The 23,959-nt window shown below is 42.4% G+C and overlaps 1 protein-coding gene and 1 long non-coding RNA gene across 2 annotated transcripts in view; one reads left to right on the forward strand and one right to left on the reverse strand.

The window, feature by feature from the left end:
- The window catches only part of LOC143807172 (serine/threonine-protein kinase Nek11-like), a 344,541-nt gene that overhangs the window by 47,961 nt on the left and 272,621 nt on the right, over nt 1-23,959 (reverse strand). Inside the window, exons 10-12 of the mRNA XM_077288448.1 lie at nt 22,554-22,673; nt 15,396-15,471; nt 13,760-13,796 (exon numbers count right to left, since the gene is read on the reverse strand). Of these exons, the coding sequence (XP_077144563.1) occupies nt 13,760-13,796; nt 15,396-15,471; nt 22,554-22,673 (233 nt within the window). The remainder of the gene's footprint in view (nt 1-13,759; nt 13,797-15,395; nt 15,472-22,553; nt 22,674-23,959) is intronic.
- The window catches only part of LOC143807173 (uncharacterized), a 51,606-nt gene that overhangs the window by 13,702 nt on the left and 13,945 nt on the right, over nt 1-23,959 (forward strand). The window lies entirely within an intron of this gene.

Consider the following 23,959-nt stretch of genomic DNA (forward strand, 5'->3'; position numbering starts at 1 on the left):
GCTTTCTCTTTCATGATCTTGCCATTGCAGCTGGTAGTCATATTGATAACCTACCTATAAATAATCTCCTGGGCAGCACGGTGGCTCAGTGGTTAGTAATGTTATTGAAGTCATGGGTTCAACTTGGACAGAGGACGCTGAGATCCCACCTCTCAGGCACACTTTAAAAATTGAAGTGAGTGGCTGCAATGGGAACTAGTTTCTCTTTTCACAACCTTCTCATAGGTGTTGGAAGTCATTTTCATGACTTAGACAGTAAACAGCTCTTGGGCAGAACGGTGGCTGGGTGGTTATGTTGGCAGTGGATTAATCTGTGTACAGTCCAGCTGTTCAACAGTCAAGATAGATTTATTCATGAACAAAGATAATGCAGCTTACAACTGGTATTTCTTACAGCTTGGGGTCTTAGCATCTCACCTGCCAGCTTGTAAAGTGAAAGCAGAATGTGCTCCAGCTACACACAGTGTGAACAGTGAGCGGGAACGTCCTAGTACTCTGATTTTTTTTAAGACAATGTGTTATTGACAATATAACACTATTGTTGGAGACAGAGACTTATGCACCAATAAACAGTAGTACATAGTAGTAGTAATATATGCAATAATAAACATAAACATTATTCTGACAGGTTAGCATTGTAGGTTTCCATTGCTCGGGTTATTGGTTCAAATCTAATCAAGGACAATCATTTTCCACCATAGTATGAAATATAAAATGCTAATGAAGCCAAAAGTATTCTTCATATAAGTTGTGCCTAAATAGCAAAGACTATTTTAATATAGGTTCTGTTCTTTGTCCTATGAGTGGTGAAGATCTAAATAAATCTTACCATCCCCTAAGTACTCAAAAATAGTTGTGGGATTTAAAGAGGACCTATCACTTTCCACAAATATGTAATTTATTACCTAGAATTAGTGCCGCTGTTCTCCTGAATCCGGCAATGTTTTTATTTTCTTCCTGCTCCTCTCCATTCCTGAGATATGGCCCCATCTTCCCTGTGTATAAATTTAGTGTTTTTAACCAACTGGGCGTGGTTCTTAATAAGACGCCCACGAGGAGAGTTGAGTGTCACGCCCACTAGGAAAACAAGATAAGATTTACATACAGGGAAGAGGAGGCCATATCTCAGGAACAGAGAGGCACACGAACAAGAGAAAAACATCGCCGGATTAAGGAGAACAGTGGCATTTATACCAGGTAAAAAAAATTACGTATTTATGGTAAGTGACAAGTCCCCTTTAAGCATAGGCATAGCTATGGGTAGATGCAGAAGTTGCTCAAGATATTCAAGCTACATTATAGGGCACTGGCACCATTAATGCCACATGAGGGTTGAAAATCCAAGTCAATAGATTTTGCATAAGTGCTCAAGGCTGTGGCGTAGCACCGATGTGGAGGCACATAGGGCTTTCAGACTGGTGGATAATCTCTATTACCTTCCATTAAATGACTATTAGTTGAAAGAACTTATACTACATATATAACTATGTAGTCACAATGATGAAGCCATTCATTTGCAACCCACCAATGAATACCGATAGTGGATATGTTGTAGGATATCTGGTACAGAGTGTGTCTTCTTACAAAGATCCAAGGCTGTGCAGGCAGATGTGCCATAGACTCACATGGTAGTGTGAGTATCAGCCCAATCAGTATAATAAGGATGCTACAATGTCCCCGAGACGCTGCATCCTAAATAAAAGCAATGTCTCTCACTTCAAGCATATTCTTCCTATTTGGTCCATTTCATGCTCTAGTAGTAGATGATTCCATCCATTTCAGGCCATTTAATGGTTTTTGAGGTTAACCCGTCTCCCTTAAAGCCATGGGTTCAGTTCATCGCTATTATATGGCGAGATGCGAAAGGCGAGCGGATTGTAGCATATAAATTACATCTTGAAATGAAAAACTTACTGATATATCCAGTATACATAATATATCCAGCCGTCTGCACAGACTTATTGAAACCTCTGTCAATACTGAATGCGTTTTATCAGGCATAATGCATATTCGGGTTATCGGGTCCTATCACCTGTTACATATTAATACTATTGTCATCTGGAAGAACATTTATCATCGGGCGCTTTACTGGGGATAACGATGAGGACTGACAGTAGGTTTCCTATACAAATGAAAGCTGAAATGAAGAAGATATCTGTGGTTTTCTTATATTGCTTTACAGATACATAATAATCTAGAGTGATACATCTAGTTCCTTAATTATAATCAGCATGAATGGTGTTACAGAGGATATGTCAGCATGTTTTGTCATTTTTTGAGATGAATGAGACAAATTACAAGACTTTCGATGCTTAAAGGGGAGTTGTCACCAGGTCAGAAGTGGACAGTGTTTACTCTTATTTTATCCCTACTGCTCCCCTGAGTACCGTATTTTTTGGCATATAAGACGCACTTTTTCCCCCCCAAAAAAAGGGGGGAAAATGGGGGGTGCGTCTTATATTCGCAATGCAGGCTTACCGTGGACCGTGGCGGCAGAGGTGTGGCGGCAGAGGTGTGGAGATGAGGAGGCGCAGTGAGCGGGGTCCCTTTCCCCGGTGAGGTGATGCAGCAGCCCCGGTAATGCAGCAGAGCCGGGTGAATCCTGTTGTTATCGGTGCGCGCGGCCATCTTCCTGAGGCCGCGCGTGCGCAGATGGAGGTCTCTGCTGCCCGGGGCTTCAGGAAAATGGCCGCGGGATGCCGCACGTGCACAGATGGGGATCGCGGCGGCCATTTTCCTGAAGCCCTGGGCAGCAGAGCTCCATCTGCGAACGCGCGGCCTCAGGAAGATGGCCGCGCGCACCGATAACAACAGGATTCACCCGGCTCTGCTGCATTACCGGGGCTGCTGCATCACCTCACCGGGGAAAGGGACCCCGCTCACTGCGCCTCCTGATCTCCACACCTCTGCCACCGCGGTAACAACAGGATTCGCCCGGCTCTGCTGCATTACCAGGGCTGCTGCATCACCTCACCAGGGAAAGGGACCCCGCTCACTGCGCCTCCTCGTCTCCACACCTCTGCCACCGCGGTAACAACAGGATTCACCCGGCTCTGCTGCATTACCGGGCTGCTGCATCACCTCACCGGGGAAAGGGACCCCTCTCACGCCATACCTCTCACTGTGCCTCCTCATCCCAACACCTCTGCCGGTAACCACTGCTGCCACCCTCCCATGGACACCAGGCCGTGGCGTCGCCCACCTAAGCAGGAAGGGACCCTGCTCAGGTGCACGCCGTACCGCCTCACCCCACCTCTGCCGACACCATGCCTCCTGTGACCCTGCTCTGCCACCACCAGCCCACAGGTAAGATACTGTAAATTCGGACAATAAGACGGACCCCCATCTTATAAAAAATCTTTTTTTCTGCAATTTTCACCCCAAATTTGGGGTGCGTCTTATGGTCCGGTGCGTCTTATATGCCGAAAAATACGGTATATCGTTTTTTGTTTTTTTTTAAATCCGCCATATGGTTCTAGAGATATCGGGCTTTACATTCAAGGCAAATTTTTGTGCTCTTAACAATGGGGGCGTGTCTCACAGGATTTTCTGGGGGCGTGTCTCACAGGATTTTCTGGGGGCGTGTCTCACAGGATTCTCTGGGGGTGTGCCTTTAGCCTGCACTGCAGTTACCCTGTGAGCACTTCCCCCTTAGCACTGATTTACAAAGCCCATATCTCTGAAACCGTATGGCAGATTTGAAAAAAAATCTAAAAAGTCATACTGCGGGGAGCAGAGGGAATAACATAAGAGCAAACACTAGACATTTTGTAACTGATGAAAAGTCACCTTTAAACATCATAGCACTTGTAATGTGTTAATGTGTCCTCTCAAAAACTGTCAAGATGTTAAATCTGAAAGAAGTGAGAAAGCCTAGAACTTTCTGATTCACCAAAAACTTTTTTTTATTACTTGGGGAACCTAGATAAACCAATGCCTAATGTACAGTAACTGTGAGGATAACAGGTATAGGTCACAAGATCTAAAGAAGAATAGGGGACTCAAATCCACCATTCTGACAATTAGTGAGACCTAAAACCAGGGGTGGGCATATCGCCGGACCAGCCAGCTCAGCTGCACCAGGGCCTGGAGGTGGAGGGAGACCCAATTATTTCAGCTGCATGTGCATATCCAAGGATGCACATTCAGATGAAATGTACTGCGGTGCAAGGAACCTGCCTGCTCCCTACGCTGCAATACATGCAGCTGGCCAATCAGAGGCCAGCAACTGATGTCAGTGTGTCTGTGACTGGGGGGTGATGCCAGTGACATTTTGCACCATGGTGGGGATGCCAATGTCAGCTGCTGGCTCCTGCCCAGCTGTAGAAGAGGAGCCCACTTGGCGTGTGAGCGGTGGAATGTAAGTAGTATAATTTGTTTTTTAACATAATATAAAACAAGGCACATTATACCAGGATGTGGCACATATATACCTGGATGGGGGACAAATATACCAGGATGGGGCACATTATGTTGGGATGAGAGACAAATACACAAGGTTAGGGGACATGTATGAGGCTGGGGTACATGTATGCCAGGATAAGGGACATGTAAAACAGGATGGGTGACTTTATACCAGAATGGGGTACATATATACCAGGATGGGGGACATATATATCAGGAAGAGGCACATTATACCAGGAAGGGGACCAGATTGGGGGACATGTATACTAGGATGGGGCACATTATACAAGGATGGGGCAAAATTATGCCAGAATGGGAAACATACATAAGAGGCTGGGGGACATGGATGCGAGGAAGGGGGACATGTATACCAGGATGGGGCACATTTATATCAGGATGGGGGACATTAACTAGGATTGGGCACATATATACCCGGAAGGCGAACATTTATATCTGGATGGAGGACATTATATCAGGATGGGGAACATTATACCAGGATGGGGAACATGTTTACCAGGAGGGGGGCCATGTATACCTGGATGGGAGACATATATGCCAGGATGTGGCACATTATAACAGGATGGGAAATATTCTACCAGTATGGGGGACAACTATACCAGGATCAGGGTATGTATGCCAGGATGGGGCACATTATACCCGGATGGGGCACATTATGCCAGGATGGTGCACATATATACAAGGATAAGGCACATTATACAAGGAAGGGGTACATTAAACTAGAATGGGGCACATTATACTAGGATGGGGCACATATATACCAGGATGGGACACATTCTATCAAGATGAGGGACATCTATACCAGGATCGGGGTATGTATGCCAGGATGGGGCACCTTATGTCAGGATGGTGCACATATATACAAGGATGAGGCACATTATACCAGGAAGGGGCACATTATACTAGGATGGGGCACATATATACCAGGATGTGTCACATAAAGGGGGGGGGATAAGTATTTGATGCACTGCCGATTTTGTAAGTTTTCCCACCTAGAAATAATGGAGAGGTCTGTCATTTTTTTTTTTTTTATCACAGATACACTTCAACTGTAAGAGGCAGAATCTAAAAATAAAATTAGAAAATCATATTGTATAGTTTTTAAATAATTTTATTGCATGAAATAAGTATTTGATCACCTACCAACCAGCAAGAATTCTTTCTCTCACAGACCTGTTAGTTTTTCTTTAAGAAGCCTCCTACTCTGCACTCATTACCTGTATTAATTGCATCTATTTGAACTTGTTACTTGTATAAAAGACACCTGTCCACACATACTCAAACTCCAACCTCTCCACCATAGCCAGATCAAAGAGCTGTACATAACAAGAGAGGGCACTGTATAATAAGGAACGGCAAAATACATAATGAGAGGAGACTATGTAATAGTCTCAAACTATTATAGATTACAGAATGCACAGGAGTCAACAGTGTGATGCAGCAGCAAAAAGGGCAAACAGTCTAGGCTGTATTAAGAGAAGCATAGGGTCTAAATCACGTGAAGTAATTACCTCCCTCTACTCCTCTTTGGTCAGGCCTCATCTGGAATACTGTGTCCAGTTCTGGGCAACACATTTTAAGAAATACATTGAAAAATTGGAGAAAGTTCAGAGAAGAGCTACCAGGATGGTGAGCGAATTGCAAAGTATGTCCTATGAGGAATGGTTAAAGGATCTGGGAATGTCTACCTTGCAAAAACGAAGGCTAATAGGAGACTTAATAGCTGTCTACAAATATCTGAAGGGCTGTCACAGTGTAGATGGAACATCATTATTCTCATTTGCACAAGGAAACACGAGAAGCAATGGAATGAAACTGAAAGGGAGAAGATACAGATTAGATATGACAAAAAAACATTTTGACAGTGAGGGTGATCAATGAGTGGAACAGGATGCCAAGAGAGGTGGTGAGTTCTCCTTCAATGGAAGTCTTCAGAGGCTGGATGGACATCTGTATGAGATGGTTTAGTGACTCCTGCACTGCAATATATATATATTTATTTATTTCGCAAACACATTTCTAGCACAGGTGCCCCAAGCTGTCAGTGTCCACCTCCGGACACAACAGTCTAACAATTTTTGGCTCTCCAGTAAATAGGTGATTAATTATGTAGCCTGGAATACTCTTTAAAAAGCGCTGTTTAATCGGAGAACTCCTCTTTAAAAATATGGTCACTGTGATGATAACACAATCACTCTGGATCTAGACGAGAGCTGATTTCGCACCAGAAAGCCGTGGTTCAAGTCACTCAGGTAGTGAAGGACCCCCTCTATGACGGCCATAATAACTAATATGGACAGGGATCGACCTCAAGAGAAGACCAATTTAAGTCTTGAATCCCACATTAACTCTCATGAATGATTCACATCGCCCGCTGACACAATGTCGCCTATTTGTATCCTAGTCGGGAATACACTCAAATGCACTTTGCTTAAGTCAAGACGTGAAAATTTAGCATGACTTAAAAATGTATCTCATGTGATAAATTTAGGTCAAATATGCTTAGTAGAGCAAAGTAATGTGAAGCTGCGGAGATTTGATGAATTATGTGCCACACTCCTGGGCACTATGTTTCTGCACATTCAGGAACAAAAAAAACACTAAAATGACTCCTGTGACCACGGGCATTAGAAGACAGAGGGTTTACAGAGCTGTAAATAGACCAATATGTAAGAAACCTTAGAATTGTCTTCAGAATAATAAGCACAAGAATTTGAATGCTCTAAAAGACTTAATGATCTTTCTCCACATTGATACAGATTCAGTATTTGCTACTGGAAGCTGTTGGATCCTAATAAATACAAAGAAACACCCCTGCACTCACTATTCTGCTGGTGCAGTCACTGTGTACATACATTACTGATCCTGAGTTACATCCTGTATTATACCCCAGAGCTGCACTCACTATTCTGCTGGTGCAGTCACTGTGTACATACATTACTGATCCTGAGTTACATCCTGTATTATACCCCAGAGCTGCACTCACTATTCTGCTGGTGCAGTCACTGTGTACATACATTACTGATCCTGAGTTACATACTGTATTATACTCCAGAGCTGCATTCGCTATTCTGCTGGTGCAGTCACTGTGTACATTCATTACATTACTGATCCTGAGTTACATCCTGTATTATACCCTAGAGCTGCGCTCACTATTCTGCTGGTGCAGTCACTGTGTACATACATCACAATACTGATCATGTACTGATCCTGAGTTACATCCTGTATTATACTCCAGAGCTGCACTCACTATTCTGCTGGTGCAGTCACTGTGTACATACATTACATTACTGATCCTGAGTTACATTCTGTATTATACTCCAGAGCTGCACTCACTATTCTGCAGGCGCAGTCACTGTGTACATACATTACATTACTGATCCTGAATTACATCCTGTATTATACTTCAGAGCTGCACTCACTATTCTGCTGGTGCAATCGCTGTGTACATACATTACATTACTGATCCTGATTTACATCCTGTATTATACCCCAGAGCTGCACTCACTATTCTGCTAGTGCAGTCACTGTGTACCTACATTACTTTACTGATCCTGTACTGATCCAGAGTTGCATCCTGTATTATACTCCAGAGCTGCACTCACTATTCTGCTGGTGCAGTCACTGTGTACATACATTATATTACTGATCCGGTGTTACATCCTGTATTACACTCCAGAGCTGCACTCACTATTCTGCTGGTGCAGTCACTGTGTACATTCATTACATTACTGATCCTGAGTTACATCCTGTATTATACCCTAGAGCTGCGCTCACTATTCTGCTGGTGCAGTCACTGTGTACATACATTACATTACTGATCCTGATTTACATCCTGTATTATACCCCAGAGCTGCACTCACTATTCTGCTGGTGCAGTCACTGTGTACCTACATTACTGATCCTGTACTGATCCAGAGTTGCATCCTGTACTATACTCCAGAGCTGCACTCACTGTTCTGCTGGTGCAGTCACTGTGTACACACATTACATTACTGATCCTGAGTTACATCCTGTATTACATTCTAGAGCTGCACTCACTATTCTGCTGGTGCAGTCACTGTGTACATACATTATATTACTGATCCGGTGTTACATCCTGTATTATACTCCAGAGCTGCACTCACTATTCTGCTGGTGCAGTCACTGTGTACATACATTATATTATTGATCCGGTGTTACATCCTGTATTATACTCCAGAGCTGCACTCACTATTCTGCTGGTGCAGTCACTGTGTACATACATTACATTACTGATCCTGAGTTACATCCTGTATTATACTCCAGAGCTGCACTCACTATTCTGCTGGTGCAGTCACTGTGTACATACATTACATTACTGATCCTGAGTTACATCCTGTATTATACCTCAGAGCTGCACTCACTATTCTGCTGGTGCAGTCACTGTGTACATAGATTACATTACTGATCCTGAGTTACATCCTGTATTATTCTCCAGAGCTGCACTCACTATTCTGCTGGTGCAGTCACTGTGTACATACATTACATTACTGATCCTGAGTTACATCCTGTATTATACCTCAGAGCTGCACTCACTATTTTGCTGGTGCAGTCACTGTGTACATACATTACATTACTGATCCTGTTACATCCTGTTTTATACTCCACAGCTGCATTCACTATTCTGCTGGTGCAGTCACTGTGTACATACATTACTTTACTGATCCTGAGTTACATCCTGTATTATACTCCAGAGCTGCACTCACTACTCTGCTGGTGCAGTCACTGTGTACATACAATACATTACTGATCCTGAGTTACATCCTGTACTATACTCCAGAGCTGCACTCACTATTCTGCTGGTGCAGTCATTGTGTACATACATTACATTACTGATCCTGAGTTACATCCTGTATTATACTCCACAGCTGCACTCACTATTCTGCTGGCGCAGTCACTGTGTACATACATTACATTACTGATCCTGAGTTACATCCTGTATTATACTTCAGAGCTCTACTCACTATTCTGCTGGTGCAGTCACTGTGTACATACATTACAATACTGATCATGTACTGATCCTGAGTTACACCCTGTATTATACTCCAGAGCTGCACTCACTATTCTGCTGGTGCAGTCACTGTGTACATTCATTACATTACTGATCCTGAGTTACATCCTGTATTATACTCCAGAGCTGCGCTCACTATTCTGCTGGTGCAGTCACTGTGTACATTCATTACATTACTGATCCTGATTTACATCCTGTATTATACTCCAGAGCTGCACTCACTATTCTGCTGGTGCAGTCACTGTGTACATACATTACTTTACTGATCCTGTACTGATCCAGATTTGCATCCTGTATTATACTCCAGAGCTGCACTCACTATTCTGCTGGTGCAGTCACTGTGTACATACATTACATTACTGATCCTGATTTACATCCTGTATTATACCCCAGAGCTGCACTCACTATTCTGCTGGTGCAGTCACTGTGTACCTACATTACTGATCCTGTACTGATCCAGAGTTGCATCCTGTACTATACTCCAGAGCTGCACTCACTGTTCTGCTGGTGCAGTCACTGTGTACACACATTACATTACTGATCCTGAGTTCCATCCTGTATTACATTCCAGAGCTGCACTCACTATACTGCTGGTGCAGTCACTGTGTACATACATTACATTACTGATCCTGAGTTACATCCTGTATTATACCTCAGAGCTGCACTCACTATTCTGCTGGTGCAATCACTGTGTACATACATTACATTACTGAGCCTGAGTTACATCCTGTATTATACCTCAGAGCTGCACTCACTATTCTGCTGGTCCAGTCACTGTGTACATACATTACATTACTGATCCTGAGTTACATCCTGTATTATACCCCAGAGCTGCACTCACTATTCTGCTAGTGCAGTCACTGTGTTCATACATTACATTACTTTTCCTGCAGTTTGTACAGATGTCTGTGACTAGAGATATAATTAATACTTTATATGTGAAGTCCTATCACTGCATAGTTCTGACTACAAATTACTAAAAAAACCAGCCTGTACTGACAGCGGTGCACAGTGCAAGGAGCGTCACAATAACCTATACTCAGCTGCTGCCAAATCATCTTTCAATACAGCAATTAAGTCATGAAAGATTATTAAATGTGACCCTGGAGTCATATAATTAGTGGATCGGTACTGGATATTACTCCTTTACTGAATGCCCCTATGACTTGTTTTAATTTATTTTTTCCCTTTAACCCCACGTCTGCTGCCTATTGAAACCTCTTCCTGGCAGAGGGTTGATATGATCAGTTGTAATTATCTTTAGTTGGTTATGTTGTTCCTATCAGACCAGTTTCTAATTAACTCCTGAGCTAGATGTAACAGCGGAGCCCAATGGATCCTTATACAACCAGATTGCTCTAGAAGGGGCATCAGTCAGCAGGAGACTTGTGGTATCTATTGTTGCATTCCGCCACATAGGACGTTGCGTATTAAGTGAATCTCGAGGGGTTTCTGTTATCAACTGGGTAACAAAACAGCACAATTATTTCCACGATGTATGGTAATGAAAGCAGTAATCTAAAATTGCTGTGCTGACACAATACATCTCCGTCACTAATGCCGCAATACAGGGACAGTATCTGAGATCTTCAATTTGTGGCTTCACTTAATTGTGTCACGTAAAGGGTGATAAAACATGTGCAGGACATGATAAGTGGTTTTATGTGACAAATATTACACATCAACTAGTCTGCAAAATACTATGGCCTTGGGCGGGGCCATTATTTGTCCCATTGTTGTCCCATAGTTTCTGTAATCCCCTGAATACCTGACCAGTTCCCCTTAACATCCTACTGTGGTTACCGTAAGAAAGATGAACTAATCATCGGAGTGCCAAATGGTCCATCAAAATATAGGAATCCATACGTTTTGGGCTTATTTCCTTCACTTATGTGACATAACTCTGTTGTCGGCTATCCCTGTACCAGGGCTCCTTCACTGTCCCTACTGCTAAGGGAGCCCTAACTTGCCCTGCTTCCCAGTTTACTTCTGATGTGAAGACACCGGGGCCACGTACCTTGCCTTAGCTCCTGGATGCATCCTCGGTCTGTACTCTTCCCCTACCCACGGAAAAGTGGAGTAGTAGTGTACCGTAATACAGCAGCCAGATTAACAAGGTAATACTAACAGGAGTAACGAAATATACCAATCATACAAATATACTCACACATATAACAGAGGAATGCACTGGGGAGTGGAGGATGGGGTAAAACCAAAGTAGAAGAAAAGGAATTATCACACACTCAAAACCTAGCAACAGTAACAGATAAATCCACCAAACACCTTTCTCCAATGACAACCACCAAAAACTTCTGGCCATGCTGAATAAGTTTACTCTGACAATGAGTGCTAGCCAGGACCCAGATTATATAGGAGGTGGGAGTGGCTAAGAGTGCACAGCTGAGATACTTAACACTCCAGGAGCTCTCAACTGAGCAGATTAACCCCTGCAATGCGAAAATAAATTTACACCGTTAAATATGAAGGGGAAGTGCTTCTAATCAGGGCAAGAGAAATCAGACACTGCGGACTTCTGGCTCCTCTCTGTCACGGTAAACCCAAGACATTATGTTTGCCACATGCCTTCGTGGCTGCAAAGTAATATATATGTTTTTGCAAGCACGTGAGGTATTGGCAGTCACAGTAAGACAGACATCTGAGGTACACAAAGCTGCAGGTAGGCAGGCAACTGACGTACTGGAAGCCGCAGGCAGACCGGTAGCTGAGACACTAGAAGCCGCAAGCAGACAGGTAACTGATGTACTGGAAGCTGCAGACAGGCTGTGTAAGGGCTATTTAACCAAGGAGGAGAGTGATGGGGTGCTACGCCAGATGACCTGGCCTCCACAGTCACGAGACCTGAACCCAATCGAGATGGTTTGGGGTGAGCTGGACCGCAGAGTGAAGGCAAAAGGGCCAACAAGTGTTAAGCATCTCTGGGAACTCCTTCAAGAATGCTGGTAGACCATTCCCGGTGACTACCTCTTGAAGCTCATCAAGAGAATGCCAAGAGTGTGCAAAACAGTCATCAAAGCAAAAGGTGGCTACTTTGAAGAACCTAGAATATTAGACATAATTTCAATTGTTTCACACTTTTTTGTTAAGTACATAATTCCACATGTGTTAATTCATAGTTTTGATGCCTTCAATGTGAATATACAATTTTCATAGTCATGAAAATACAGAAAAATCTTTAAATGAGAAGGTGTGTCCAAACTTTTGGTCTGTACTGTATATACTATATATAGGAGGAGATGGCATACAGGTATATACTATATACAGAAGAGATGACATACAGGTATATACTATATACAGGAGGAGATGACACATAGGTATATACAATATACAGGAGGAGATGACATACAGCAGGTATACACTATTTACAGGGGAGATGACATACAGGTATACACTATATACAGGGGAGATGACATCTACTATAGGTAGATGGTATCTACTATATACAGGAGATGACATACAGGTGTATACTATATATAAGGGAGATGACAAACATGTATATACTGAGGGGGAAAATGAGAGGTGTGAGGGAGAAAATGAGAGATGTGAGGTGCTATAACTAACCACAGATATTTACTATGCCCAGGAAACGCCGGGCTCTTCAGCAAGTATAAAAATAACCAGTAAATGAGCAATGACACCTTAGATGAGACATTGATCCATTTAATGCATAGTTCACACATGGATATTTGCATGTAGAAATTTTTTTAAGTTTGATGACATATTAGAGCAGAAAAGGCCAAGGCAAAGCCATTTATCTCATGATAATTCCCAGTCAGCTGTTAGTTGGCGGAGTGCAGATGAAAAAACTGATGCCAGCAAGGGTCAAGGCTGGCCAAATATCATGGGAGATATACCGTAGATCAATGCCAGTAGGTTTGCTGTCTGGCTGATTATCATGGGAGCCATACTTAATCATAAAATACTCGGCTGGTAGGCTTTCCGCGTGACTGAGGATCGTAGGAGACATAGATCAGCACCACCAGATTTATAAACCTCATGTGAGGTGTAAACCTCCATTACAAATAAGCTGTAAATCCCCAAAAATAGGAGTACTAAAATATTAATAATTAGTATCATAACTATCAGAAAACAAGAGATTACGCTGAAGAACAACCCTTCAAAAGAGATGAAGATCTAGAGTACCGAGATTAAGACTCCTATACTGGCTGTGGGTCCATAAGGGTGAAGAACATCTCAGTGACCGTAGTAGTAAGATATTTGGCATTAGAGATCACAAACCTCAACATGTATCAGTCAGTTATGTTCATCTCATTGATAGACGCTCACCTTCCTCCTTCTGAGCTCTGTCCTCTACCCAATGTACCTGTCGAAAGGGAGAAGGTGGAAATATTACTTGTAACGTTGGATCCATTACATTGTGACCATATGTGGTCACCAGTAACAGAAGAAAAGCCTCATAGTATGATGGTGATAAATTTACTAAGACTGGTCATGTGCACTTGAGTATTGGCATGAGTTGTTAGCATCCACCAAAGGCACACCATGATGTATAGGAATTGGTAGGAAAAATGTTCAAGCTGTCTGTCCAACCTAGCATGGACCATTTATGATACTGGCAGTGGTCTTCAACCTTACCTTGATAGCTACATTTACCTTTGAGAGATGGTCACAAGCCATATTCAGAGCCCTCTGACCAGTGACAACCAGCACCTGCCTCCTCCACAGTATTGACACCCATATAGGCTGTATATTTCTACCTTACCCATTTGGTGTTCTTGAATACAGTACTCCCACCACATTATTGTATCCGGCTTCGAGCAACTGGAAAAATCATGGCATCTCCAGCTTTCTATATCTCTCCACCCCCATGGCAAGTACATGCACATCCAGAGTTGCTCTTCTGGGCAAGGCCACCCAAAAAAGTCCCATCTGGATACCTGCTCTTCATAATTGTTAGACCTAGACTGGCACACAGCCGTAAGTCACGCATCATGGACCCACGCGCCATGTGTGGCTCCCGAGCCATTGGTTGGGGACCTCTACTGTAAGGCATAGAAGCCATACTAGGACTCGAATAACACTTCTGCACCCCTATCAAAGCAAAATTAATGAGTAAAACCAATCTACATTTTGTTGGAATACTCTCAATGTATACAAGATCTTTATTGGCATTTCTGGGGAAAAAAGAGTGACAATTACAGTGGCCCTATAATTGTCTTGCTTTGCAATCCATTAATGTTATTCATGTTCACATAACGTTGCACCGGGGCTGCGCAAATGACTGTGTATAGCGGAGTTTTATATTAATATATCTTACAGGGAAGCGGCGTGTCACTGTGACATTATATAGCAGTCACGGTTGTTTCTCATTAGGGTGTTTAATATGACACGACGCTGTTGTATATACCTGGGGGACATATCATTTGGTTATTTATCATGGTGTATATCAGCAGGATAGAGCTGCTTTATTCCCCTGCAGGACAATTACATATTAATCCGTGTCATAATGAAAATGGAAATTCATGAACGCAAATGGATTGAATATGTTTTTCATACATAATGCGCACGATGAAGATTACTGAGATAAAATGTTGGTGCCAGAATCATTTGCTGTATTGGGGGAGTCTTCATACAGAGCAATTATCTAGTAGGATTGCATGAAATATTCATAGAAAACACATAGAAAACACAAAGGCCTAAAAGTCAGAAGGAGGCACCTTGGTCCATCAAGTGCACACCAGGCGGTACAGCAGCTCACTGGCATCTTCAACTGGTCGCCCATGCCAGTCCACCATACATAGACCTGGTGTGACCTTCCTTTAGGATTCCTTTCGGCTGGTTGGCATATTCCTTTGCTTGGCATGAATACTCAACGTAGTATATCATAGAAATAAATGGGGCACCAGGAAAGGTGCCATCTCTACCACCAGTCACTACCTCCAGATTACTGGCATAGACTTACATCGTCATCGGCTTGGGGTTTCCTGTTCTGCTCCATCCTCTGCTGGTTTTCTTCGTAAACCCTTTCAACTGCTCTTCTGCAAAAGGAAGCCATTAGACGCTCTTTATGATGTTCATCACGTACCACTCTTTGTCAGTGTACATTTAGCGCACATTTGCTTTATTTCCAGTGTGCGCGCTGGGAGAATCATAAGTCTGCAGTCACACAGAGTGACTGCAGACTTATTTTTTTTGACCGGACAAACCCTTTAAAGAGAAAACTATCATCAGAAAGTGATTCATTGTTTAAATCAGGTTTTTGTGTTAAATGTTTTTTTGGGCAATTTTTATTTTCCGTATCACAAATTTGTATAAAAAAAAAATAAAAAAATAGAAACCTTGACATTTTCTCACTGGCCACTCAGGCTTTTTTTTTGTGTTTCAGGAAATAACACATGTACATTAAGAAATAGACTGACTCTGCCCCTATCTTTTGTATTGAAGCATCTAATGAGTGTGTGCAAAAGTCATTAGAGGGAAGCAGTGTCAACTGAAGGATCCTGTGTTACCAGCTGTGTAAAGAAGTGTTACCTGTCTTTGTAATCCTGCCTGTGTTGATAATGAGGCTGTTGAAAACGCTTCCTGAAGGGTGTTAAGGTTCAACTGGTGAAATGGATTCTCTAAGCCTCAGGTCCGGGTGGGCACACAGACTTCAAGCAGTAAGCAGTGAGGACTCGGAACACTTGGGAATCCTGAGAGCATCTGAATGGATGCAGTGGAGCCCAACAGGGATGGAAGCAAGTCAAGCAGTGTGCATAGAAGATGGGGTATACCAAACCAAAGTCTTGAGACTCAATCTTAAGACACAGGTGTGTGTCATAATGGGCCTTAAATAGGATTAGAGAGATGACGTCACTGAGCCACTCCGGGCAACCTGCAAAACCCAACGTGGAGCACAACAGAGGGCAACAGACACAGCGGAAAGAAGCACAGCCCGGGATATCTATGACAGGTGTCTAACATAAGTACAGGAAGTATAAATCTAAAATAGCTCAAGTGGTTAGTGTAAAAATCACAAGATGACTAATTCCGTTTTTTAATAAAAATTGTGGAATGAAAAAAAAAATACGGATAAAACAAAAAAAATGTAAAGAAGAGATCATTCTCTGATGATTGTTTTACCTTAACAGGAAACTGGGGCTTTTCTTGTCATAACACACATAGCATAATTTATATTCTTTACGAGGTGAACTAATTGGGTGGTAAATTTTCTTCAAACATGAATTGAATGCTTATTTTACCACTCTTCGCCATTATCTAGGCTTACAGTGGGTATGGAAAGTATTCCGACCCCTTAACATTTTTCACTCTGCTTCATTGCAGCCATTTGGTAAATTCAAAAAAGTTCATTTTTGTTCTCATTACTGTACACTCTGCACCCCATCTTGACTGAAAAAAAAACAGAAATGTAGTAATTTTTGCAAATGTATTATAAAAGAAAAACTGAAATATCACTTGGTCATGAGTATTCAGACCCTTTGCTCAGTATTGAGTAGAAGCACCTTTTGAGCTAGTACAGCTATGAGTCTTCTTGGGAATGATGCAACAAGTTTTTCACCCCTGGATTTGGGGATCCTCGGCCATGCTTCCTTGCAGATCCTCTCCAGTTCCGTCAGGCTGGATGGTGAACATTGGTGGACAGCCATTTTCAGGTCTCTCCAGAGATGATCAATTGGGTTTAGGTCAGGACACTGGCTGGGCCAGTCAAGAATGGTCACAGAGTTGTTCTGAAGTCGCTCTTTTATTATTTTAGCTGTGTGCTTAGGGTCATTGTCTTGTTGGAAGGTGACCCTTCGGCCGAGTCTGAGGTCCAGAGCACTCTGGAAGAGGTTTTCATCCAGGATCTCTCTGTACTTGGCTGCATTCATGTTTCCTTCAATGACAATCAGTCATCCTGTCCCTGCAGCTGAAAAAAACTCCCATAGTAGGATGCTGCCACCACCATGTTTCACTGTTGGGATTGTATTGGGTAGGTGATGAGCAAGTGAAAGTTGACTTTGTGGAACTTTCTCCAGTCTCCATACTGCATCTCTGGAGCTCAGCCACAGAGATCTTGGGGTTCTTCTTTACCTCTCACCAAGGCTCTTCTCCCACTAATTGCTCAGTTTGGCTGGACGGCCAGGTCTAGGAAGACTTCTGGTGGTTTCAAACGTCTACAATTTAAGGATTATGGAGGCCACTGTGCTCTTAGGAACCTTGAGTACTGCAGAAATTCTGTTGTAACCTTGGCCAGATGTGTGCCTTGCCACACTTCTGTCTCTGAGCTCCTTGGCCAGTTCCTTTGACCTCATGATTCTCATTTGATCTGACATGCACTGTGAGCTGTGAGATCTTATATAGACTGGTTTGCCCCTCTCCAAATCAAGTCCTATCAGTTTAATTACACACAGCTGGACTTCTGATGAAGAAGTAGAACCATCTCAAGGAGGATCACAAGGAAATGGACTGCATGTGACTTAAATATGTCTGAGCAAAGGGTCTGAATACTTATGACCATGTGATATTTCAGTTTTTCTTTTTTATTAAATTTACAAAAATTACGTTTCTGTTTTTTTTCAGTCAAGATGGGGTACAGAGTGTACATAAATGAACTTTTTTTGAATTTACCAATTGGCTGCAAAGAAACAAAGAGTGAAAATTTTAAAGGGGTCTGAATACTTTCCGTAACCACTGTATATGGCTTCCTAGATTGAAGAATTGGCACCAAACATCTTCTGCAAACAATCAGCAAAAGTATGGGACTCAGGTGTAGAACTGAGTGCCCTTCACCATTATTCTAGTAGACACCCAGCAGCTCACTGTGCTGTACACTACAACACCTCTCCATTCTAGTTACTGTAGGTCAATAGTCCAGCCAGTGGCATAACTTGAAGCTTGTGGGCCCCAGTGCAAAAGCTCTAACGGGGCCTCCAAGTATTGAGATCCCTAAATGATGGCGGCCCCCCAAAACTATTGCCAACGTGGACAACTCTTTCTAGAGCTCCTACGTAATTTGCAAAATTAAAGAGTAACATCAGATGGAAGAAAGAAGAGTTAATGGTGCTGAGTTTCTAGCGTCAGCAATTGAGGGCAGGGGGTGTAGTATCAGTAAAATGTGCAAGTCGGGGGGCACATGAAAAAGAAACAAATCTAGGGCGATTAGACGGAGCCGAGAGAAGAAAATAATTATCCGGAGATAGAGAGAAGAAAACCGGACTTATAATGAGGTTTCGCTGATCGACAAGAGAGTGCGCGAGAGAGAGAGGGAGAGAGAGGGAGACTTGCAGGAAAAAAAGAGATAATTGCTTGATAGATTCTATTACTTTTTTAGAAACAGAGATGGCAAATGATGGCTAAGTGTGTTTAATTAGAGTGGGGGTGTCTGCTGGCTGCCAGAGATTCTCCGAAGGAGGCAGAGTGCAGGTGTGAGGGAGTACGGGCACATTCAGCGAGTGTTTATGACTGTGCCAGGGGTTGGCAGGGTGGGTTATTCTAACTCAGATAATAGTCTGATGATTCTTCCAATCTTTTCTCCTTCTATACAGATGACAAATGTGTATGACGTCACATAGTAGACGAGCGGAGGCGTAGCGTAATGCTCCCGGGCTCTGGGGCACCGTCTGTACCGTGCTCACCCCTCCTAAACCATTATATAGAGCGATATGCCAGTGTGTAAAATCTGCATGCATTAAAAAAGTGAACCTCTTTTTTGGGGGGTTGGTGGAGGTCGTCAAATTTGGACCACCAGAGATCATACTTTTATCATGCAAAAATGTGCACAAAGCAGTGTACGGGTTCAATAGAAAGTCTAAGAGTCTGTATACAGGCCACAAAGGCGACACGCTTATGCAGGAGTTCGGTGCATCTGCCTGTTGGCCATTTCACTGCTGAATTTTTTTTTTTTTTTTTTTTAGGGATCTGTGGTATCCTAAAACTTGGACCACCAGGGATCATACATACAAAGCAGTATAAGTGCTTAACAGAATTTCTAAGAGCCTATACATAATCCACTAAGGGTGCCCACTTATGCAGCAGGTCAATGATTCCGCATGTTGGCCATTTCACTGCTGAGTGTATTTTATTTTTTTTTCTTAGGGATTGGTGGGGTTCTAAAATTTGGACCACCAGGGATCTTACACACAAAGCAGTGTTAAGTGTTTAACAGAAATTCTAAGAGCCTATACATAAGCCGCTAAGGGCACCCGCTTACGCAGGAGTTTGGTGCTTCTGCCTGTCAAGCATCGCACTGCTGAGAGTTTGTTTTTATTTGGAGGGATTGGTGGGGGTCTTTGAATTTGGACCACCAGGGATCATACATTCAAAGCAGTATACGGGCTCAATAGACAACCTAAGAGACTGTATATAGGCCACTAAAGGCACATGCTTATGCGGGAGTTCGGTGCTTCTGCCTGTTGAGCATTGCACTACTGAGTATTTTTTTTTTGGAGGGATAGATGAGGGTCCTCGAATTTGGACCACCAGGGATTATACATACAAAGCAGTGTAAGTGTTTAACAGAAAGTCTAAGAGCCTATACATAAGTCTCTAAGGGCACACGCTTATGCAGGTGCTCAGGGCTTCTGCCTATTGAGCATTGCACTGCTGAGTGTTATTTTTTTTAAGGGATCATGGGGGTCTCAGGACTCAGACCGCCTACAGTTTACAACACTTGTTAGGAAAGGACAAGATCTTAACTTAAAAAAAAAATAAAACAATACGTGCCCTTTAAATGTGTTTCATAAAAATCCTCATTTATAGTTCAACTTTAACAAGCTCTTTGTTTCCCTGTGCATTCAACTTTAATGTTTTCTGAGGTTATGAATCAGCCGAAAGGAGATCATAAAAACACAGGTAAGAGCTATAAACTCCCTGGCAGAGTGAGCTCACTGATGGATCTCAGGTAACTCATTCTGCAGTCAGCAATACACAGTTCAAATTTTTAATGACACCCTATTACAAAAATGATTTTTTTAGCCCTAAATACATGCACTAAAGTGAAAACTGTCCCCAAAGATTGATTACTTCATGCATCACTTACTAGATTAGGGGTTTCCCTTAATGGAGGATTGATAGCGCCATAATGGAAAATGCAAATAGGCAGCTATTGTCAGCAGCCTTTGTGTTGTAGATCCAGTGCGGTATACCAAGAAATGGTAGGAAATTCTTTATTTTTCTTGTCATTTACATTCACTGATTCTAAGTATTCGGATATCCCTTTATATGCAGAGTATAAAATTGCCAGAAAAAAAAAAATAAAAAGAAGGAAAAATGAAACCATGTCCTTCACGGTCATAAAATAAGATTTCTGTCCCAGAGGGAGAATCAGAAGACAGTGGAAAAACGGATAATCTGACTGATACAATTAGATTTTTCTTGATGGAGCGCTCAGGTAACATGAGGGGTGATAAGCGGCCACTTTGTATGACAATAAAGTGAGACAACGATATAACCTTGTTAGCGGATTACCGACACAGACATCACAGGGATGAAATGAAAGAGATAAGAGGAGATTATAAACGCAATGCAGCGGGATGAAATCCTAAAATATGATCTTAAATTACAAAAGGAAAGAAACATTATGTAATTCACTAAGGGTGTATTGCTGTCCAACAATCGGTAACAATCATTCCTAGGTACGCTTGTACTCAATTATCTATCAGCCTAACTAAACAGACTGCTGATTGGCCAATGAATGAGCAAAATGGTAAAATAATAAAAATAGGAATTCAAACCCCAGATGAAATACTTGGCGAAACGCATGTCATTTGTGCATTGGTGGGTGAATTCTTCTCTACCACTTGATATTAACTTCAGTATTTGATTATAGTCTGCACTCGAGTATTTCTTGTCATCTTTGTATAATGTAAGACTTTAGGAAGAAAAAAAACAATTTTCTTTTTTAAATGTAGCACTTGCACTTTTTGTATATTTCTTGGCTCCTGACATCTTCACAGAAAATAATATTTTATTCTAATGTCTTTCCTCAGTGTGTAAATTGTCATCTATCTTGCTAGGCTTCCCCACAAAGTGTCTTTCTTGTCTGTGTAGTTGTTTAATCAATCTCGGCAGCACATTTACGTAAACAGAACATGTGCTGCTGAGAAAATGTTTGAAGCTATTGAAAACAATCATATTGCCAATCGTTCTGTACTCAGGGAAGTGGGGTTGGCCGGTCTGAACAGCTATTCAATCCCACCGATCGGCTTCTATGTAGCTGATTAGCAGTTAACGGCCACAATCGGGCTGTCTTAATGCAGACTAAGAAGCATGATAAGGCTCTAGGAGATAATGCACTAAAACCATGAAAGATAGAATTGCTAGGACATGCTGGGGGTTGTAGTTCTGCAACAGCTACAGAGCCGCTACTAAAGCTGGTCACTGGAGGTCTGAATACTGCAATTCCCACACTATCCTCTAGAGTTGCTCTTTGTAGTGGTTCTGGCTTAGGCAATCTAGGTAACAGAGAAGCAATTAGCGGGTCCTCTCTACTCCATATTATTTATACTTGCCAGCTCTCCCAAAATGTCTGGGAGGCTCTTGAGAAAAAAAAAGGGAGACCTTCTGCACCGCTGGCAAATCTTCTGGGCACATGCCTAAAACTTTCGGAAAGCAAAGCTTCTGAAAAGTTTATAGATACTAATGCTCCGTCTAATGACCGTTCCTTTGGCATCCAAATCTACGTTCAGGGCGTGTGCAAGATGCACGGAGGAAGAGTGGAAAAGTCATGACCCGAAAAAGGGTGGCGTGTTTAAAGGAGAAAAATTCAGAATATAAGCAATGTTTTCGCGAAGGGTCATCCATGACAAATGGCAAGTATGTCATACTCTAATAGCACATTCAAGTTTGATGTGGTCTGTGGTCGTAAGTCAGCTGAGAAGAGCTCGTACAATGATGGACAAAAGAATGTCAAACTCCCTATCAGACCGTCACAGCGGGCTCACTGATGGATTCTCAGTTAACTCACTCTGCAGCACAAAACAGAGGCTATAGAAGGCAAATATCGGAATTTTTTTTAATGAAACCCAATTACTAAAATGATATTTAGCCCCAAATACATGTACGTAAGTAAACAAAAAATTGTTCCAAAAGGTGAACACATTGAAATGGTGAAAAAACAATTACTCCAGCAGTATACACTTACTTCAACTTCTTCATATGAGTATCTGGCTCTTCTTCTTGACGGATTCTCCTCCGCTGACGAGGAGCCATCTCCTGCACCACCCTCATGGCCTGTAGACTGTCTAGATGGAGCTTCTCTTCCCTGTGAGACATGACCGCATTATAATAATGGTGATATAGTCACTATAAGGGTATGTTCACATGTGGGTTTTTTGCTGCTTTTTTATTTTTTCTGCATTTTACATTACCAGCAAAGTGAATGCAGACTAAGAAAATCTCATGCACCCGCTCGTCCTTTTACCTTACGTGTTTTGAGCTGCTGGGTGTTCTTTTAAATCTGTAGAATGTTGATTTTTCTGGCATTTTTGCAGTATTTTCACCCATTATAATGAATGAAAAAATCAAATATGCGTCCAACGCGGATTGGCTATGTGCTTAAAAGATATAGTTTTGTATTCTGGACCCAGTGGTTAATGAAGGGTGGGAGTTTGCAGGGCATGCTATTATTAGGGATGCTTCTTTATGGCTATGTTGTTCCCTGAAATGTAATATTTCTGTGCTCTCGTAATCCTGCGGTCTGCACTTTGGAGGAATAATATGTGCGTCTTGAGGACAATATCTCGGTGATATTTTCTGGGAAGTTGTTTGCTTCATATCAGAAAGCGCTGACGGCAGCGAAGGTCAGATAATGAAAATATCTTGGCTGTTACCCTTCCTTACCCTCATCGATAGGACAAGTGGGCACATAAGCTCGTTATGGGTCCTTGAGAACCAGATTTAGGGATCATGTATGTAATGCAATGCTGGAACGTCTACTCTAAAGTGGTTTCAGAGATTGCGAAAGACAAGGTCATGTAGCCCTTGTGAATGCCTCGACTGTCACCATCCTTTGTAGAAGTGCTTCTCACCGCATTCTTAAGGAAGTGCAAGATTCCGAATTGGGCAAAAGTGGGAAGTCGATAGCAAATGGACGTAGCCTATCTCCTACTATGCTGCTAATTGATTCCTGCACGCTCCCCCCAAGGACCCCAAAACCGTTCATCAGAGACTCAGCTCAGCTTCCCGACTCCAAGACAAACCACAGCATCAATTAAAGATCAGCAGCAAGCTACTTAGCTTAACCCGTCCCATGCCGGCCAAAAAGGAAGAACCCTTCACTTACTCCGATGAAGTCAAGAAATGAGGCACCTATTTTGTATTGCAAGATTAGTATATTGTAGGTGAATCGATAATTTAGAAAAAATAGTTAATCGAAGTGCTGAATTCGGTCCAACGTACTCTGCAAAATGTAAGTAGTCACCGGAAGGGTCACCAGAGGCTTCACCTCTAATGTCTTAATTCGTTCTGATCAGATTGTGAAAATGAGCTCCCTCCTGGGAAGCAAAGACAGCTATCTTGCTAGTTCCACCTATAGCAGGTAGTAGCCCT

This window comes from Ranitomeya variabilis, chromosome 2 (assembly GCF_051348905.1).
Source record: "Ranitomeya variabilis isolate aRanVar5 chromosome 2, aRanVar5.hap1, whole genome shotgun sequence".
Classification (NCBI taxonomy): Eukaryota; Metazoa; Chordata; class Amphibia; order Anura; family Dendrobatidae; genus Ranitomeya; species Ranitomeya variabilis.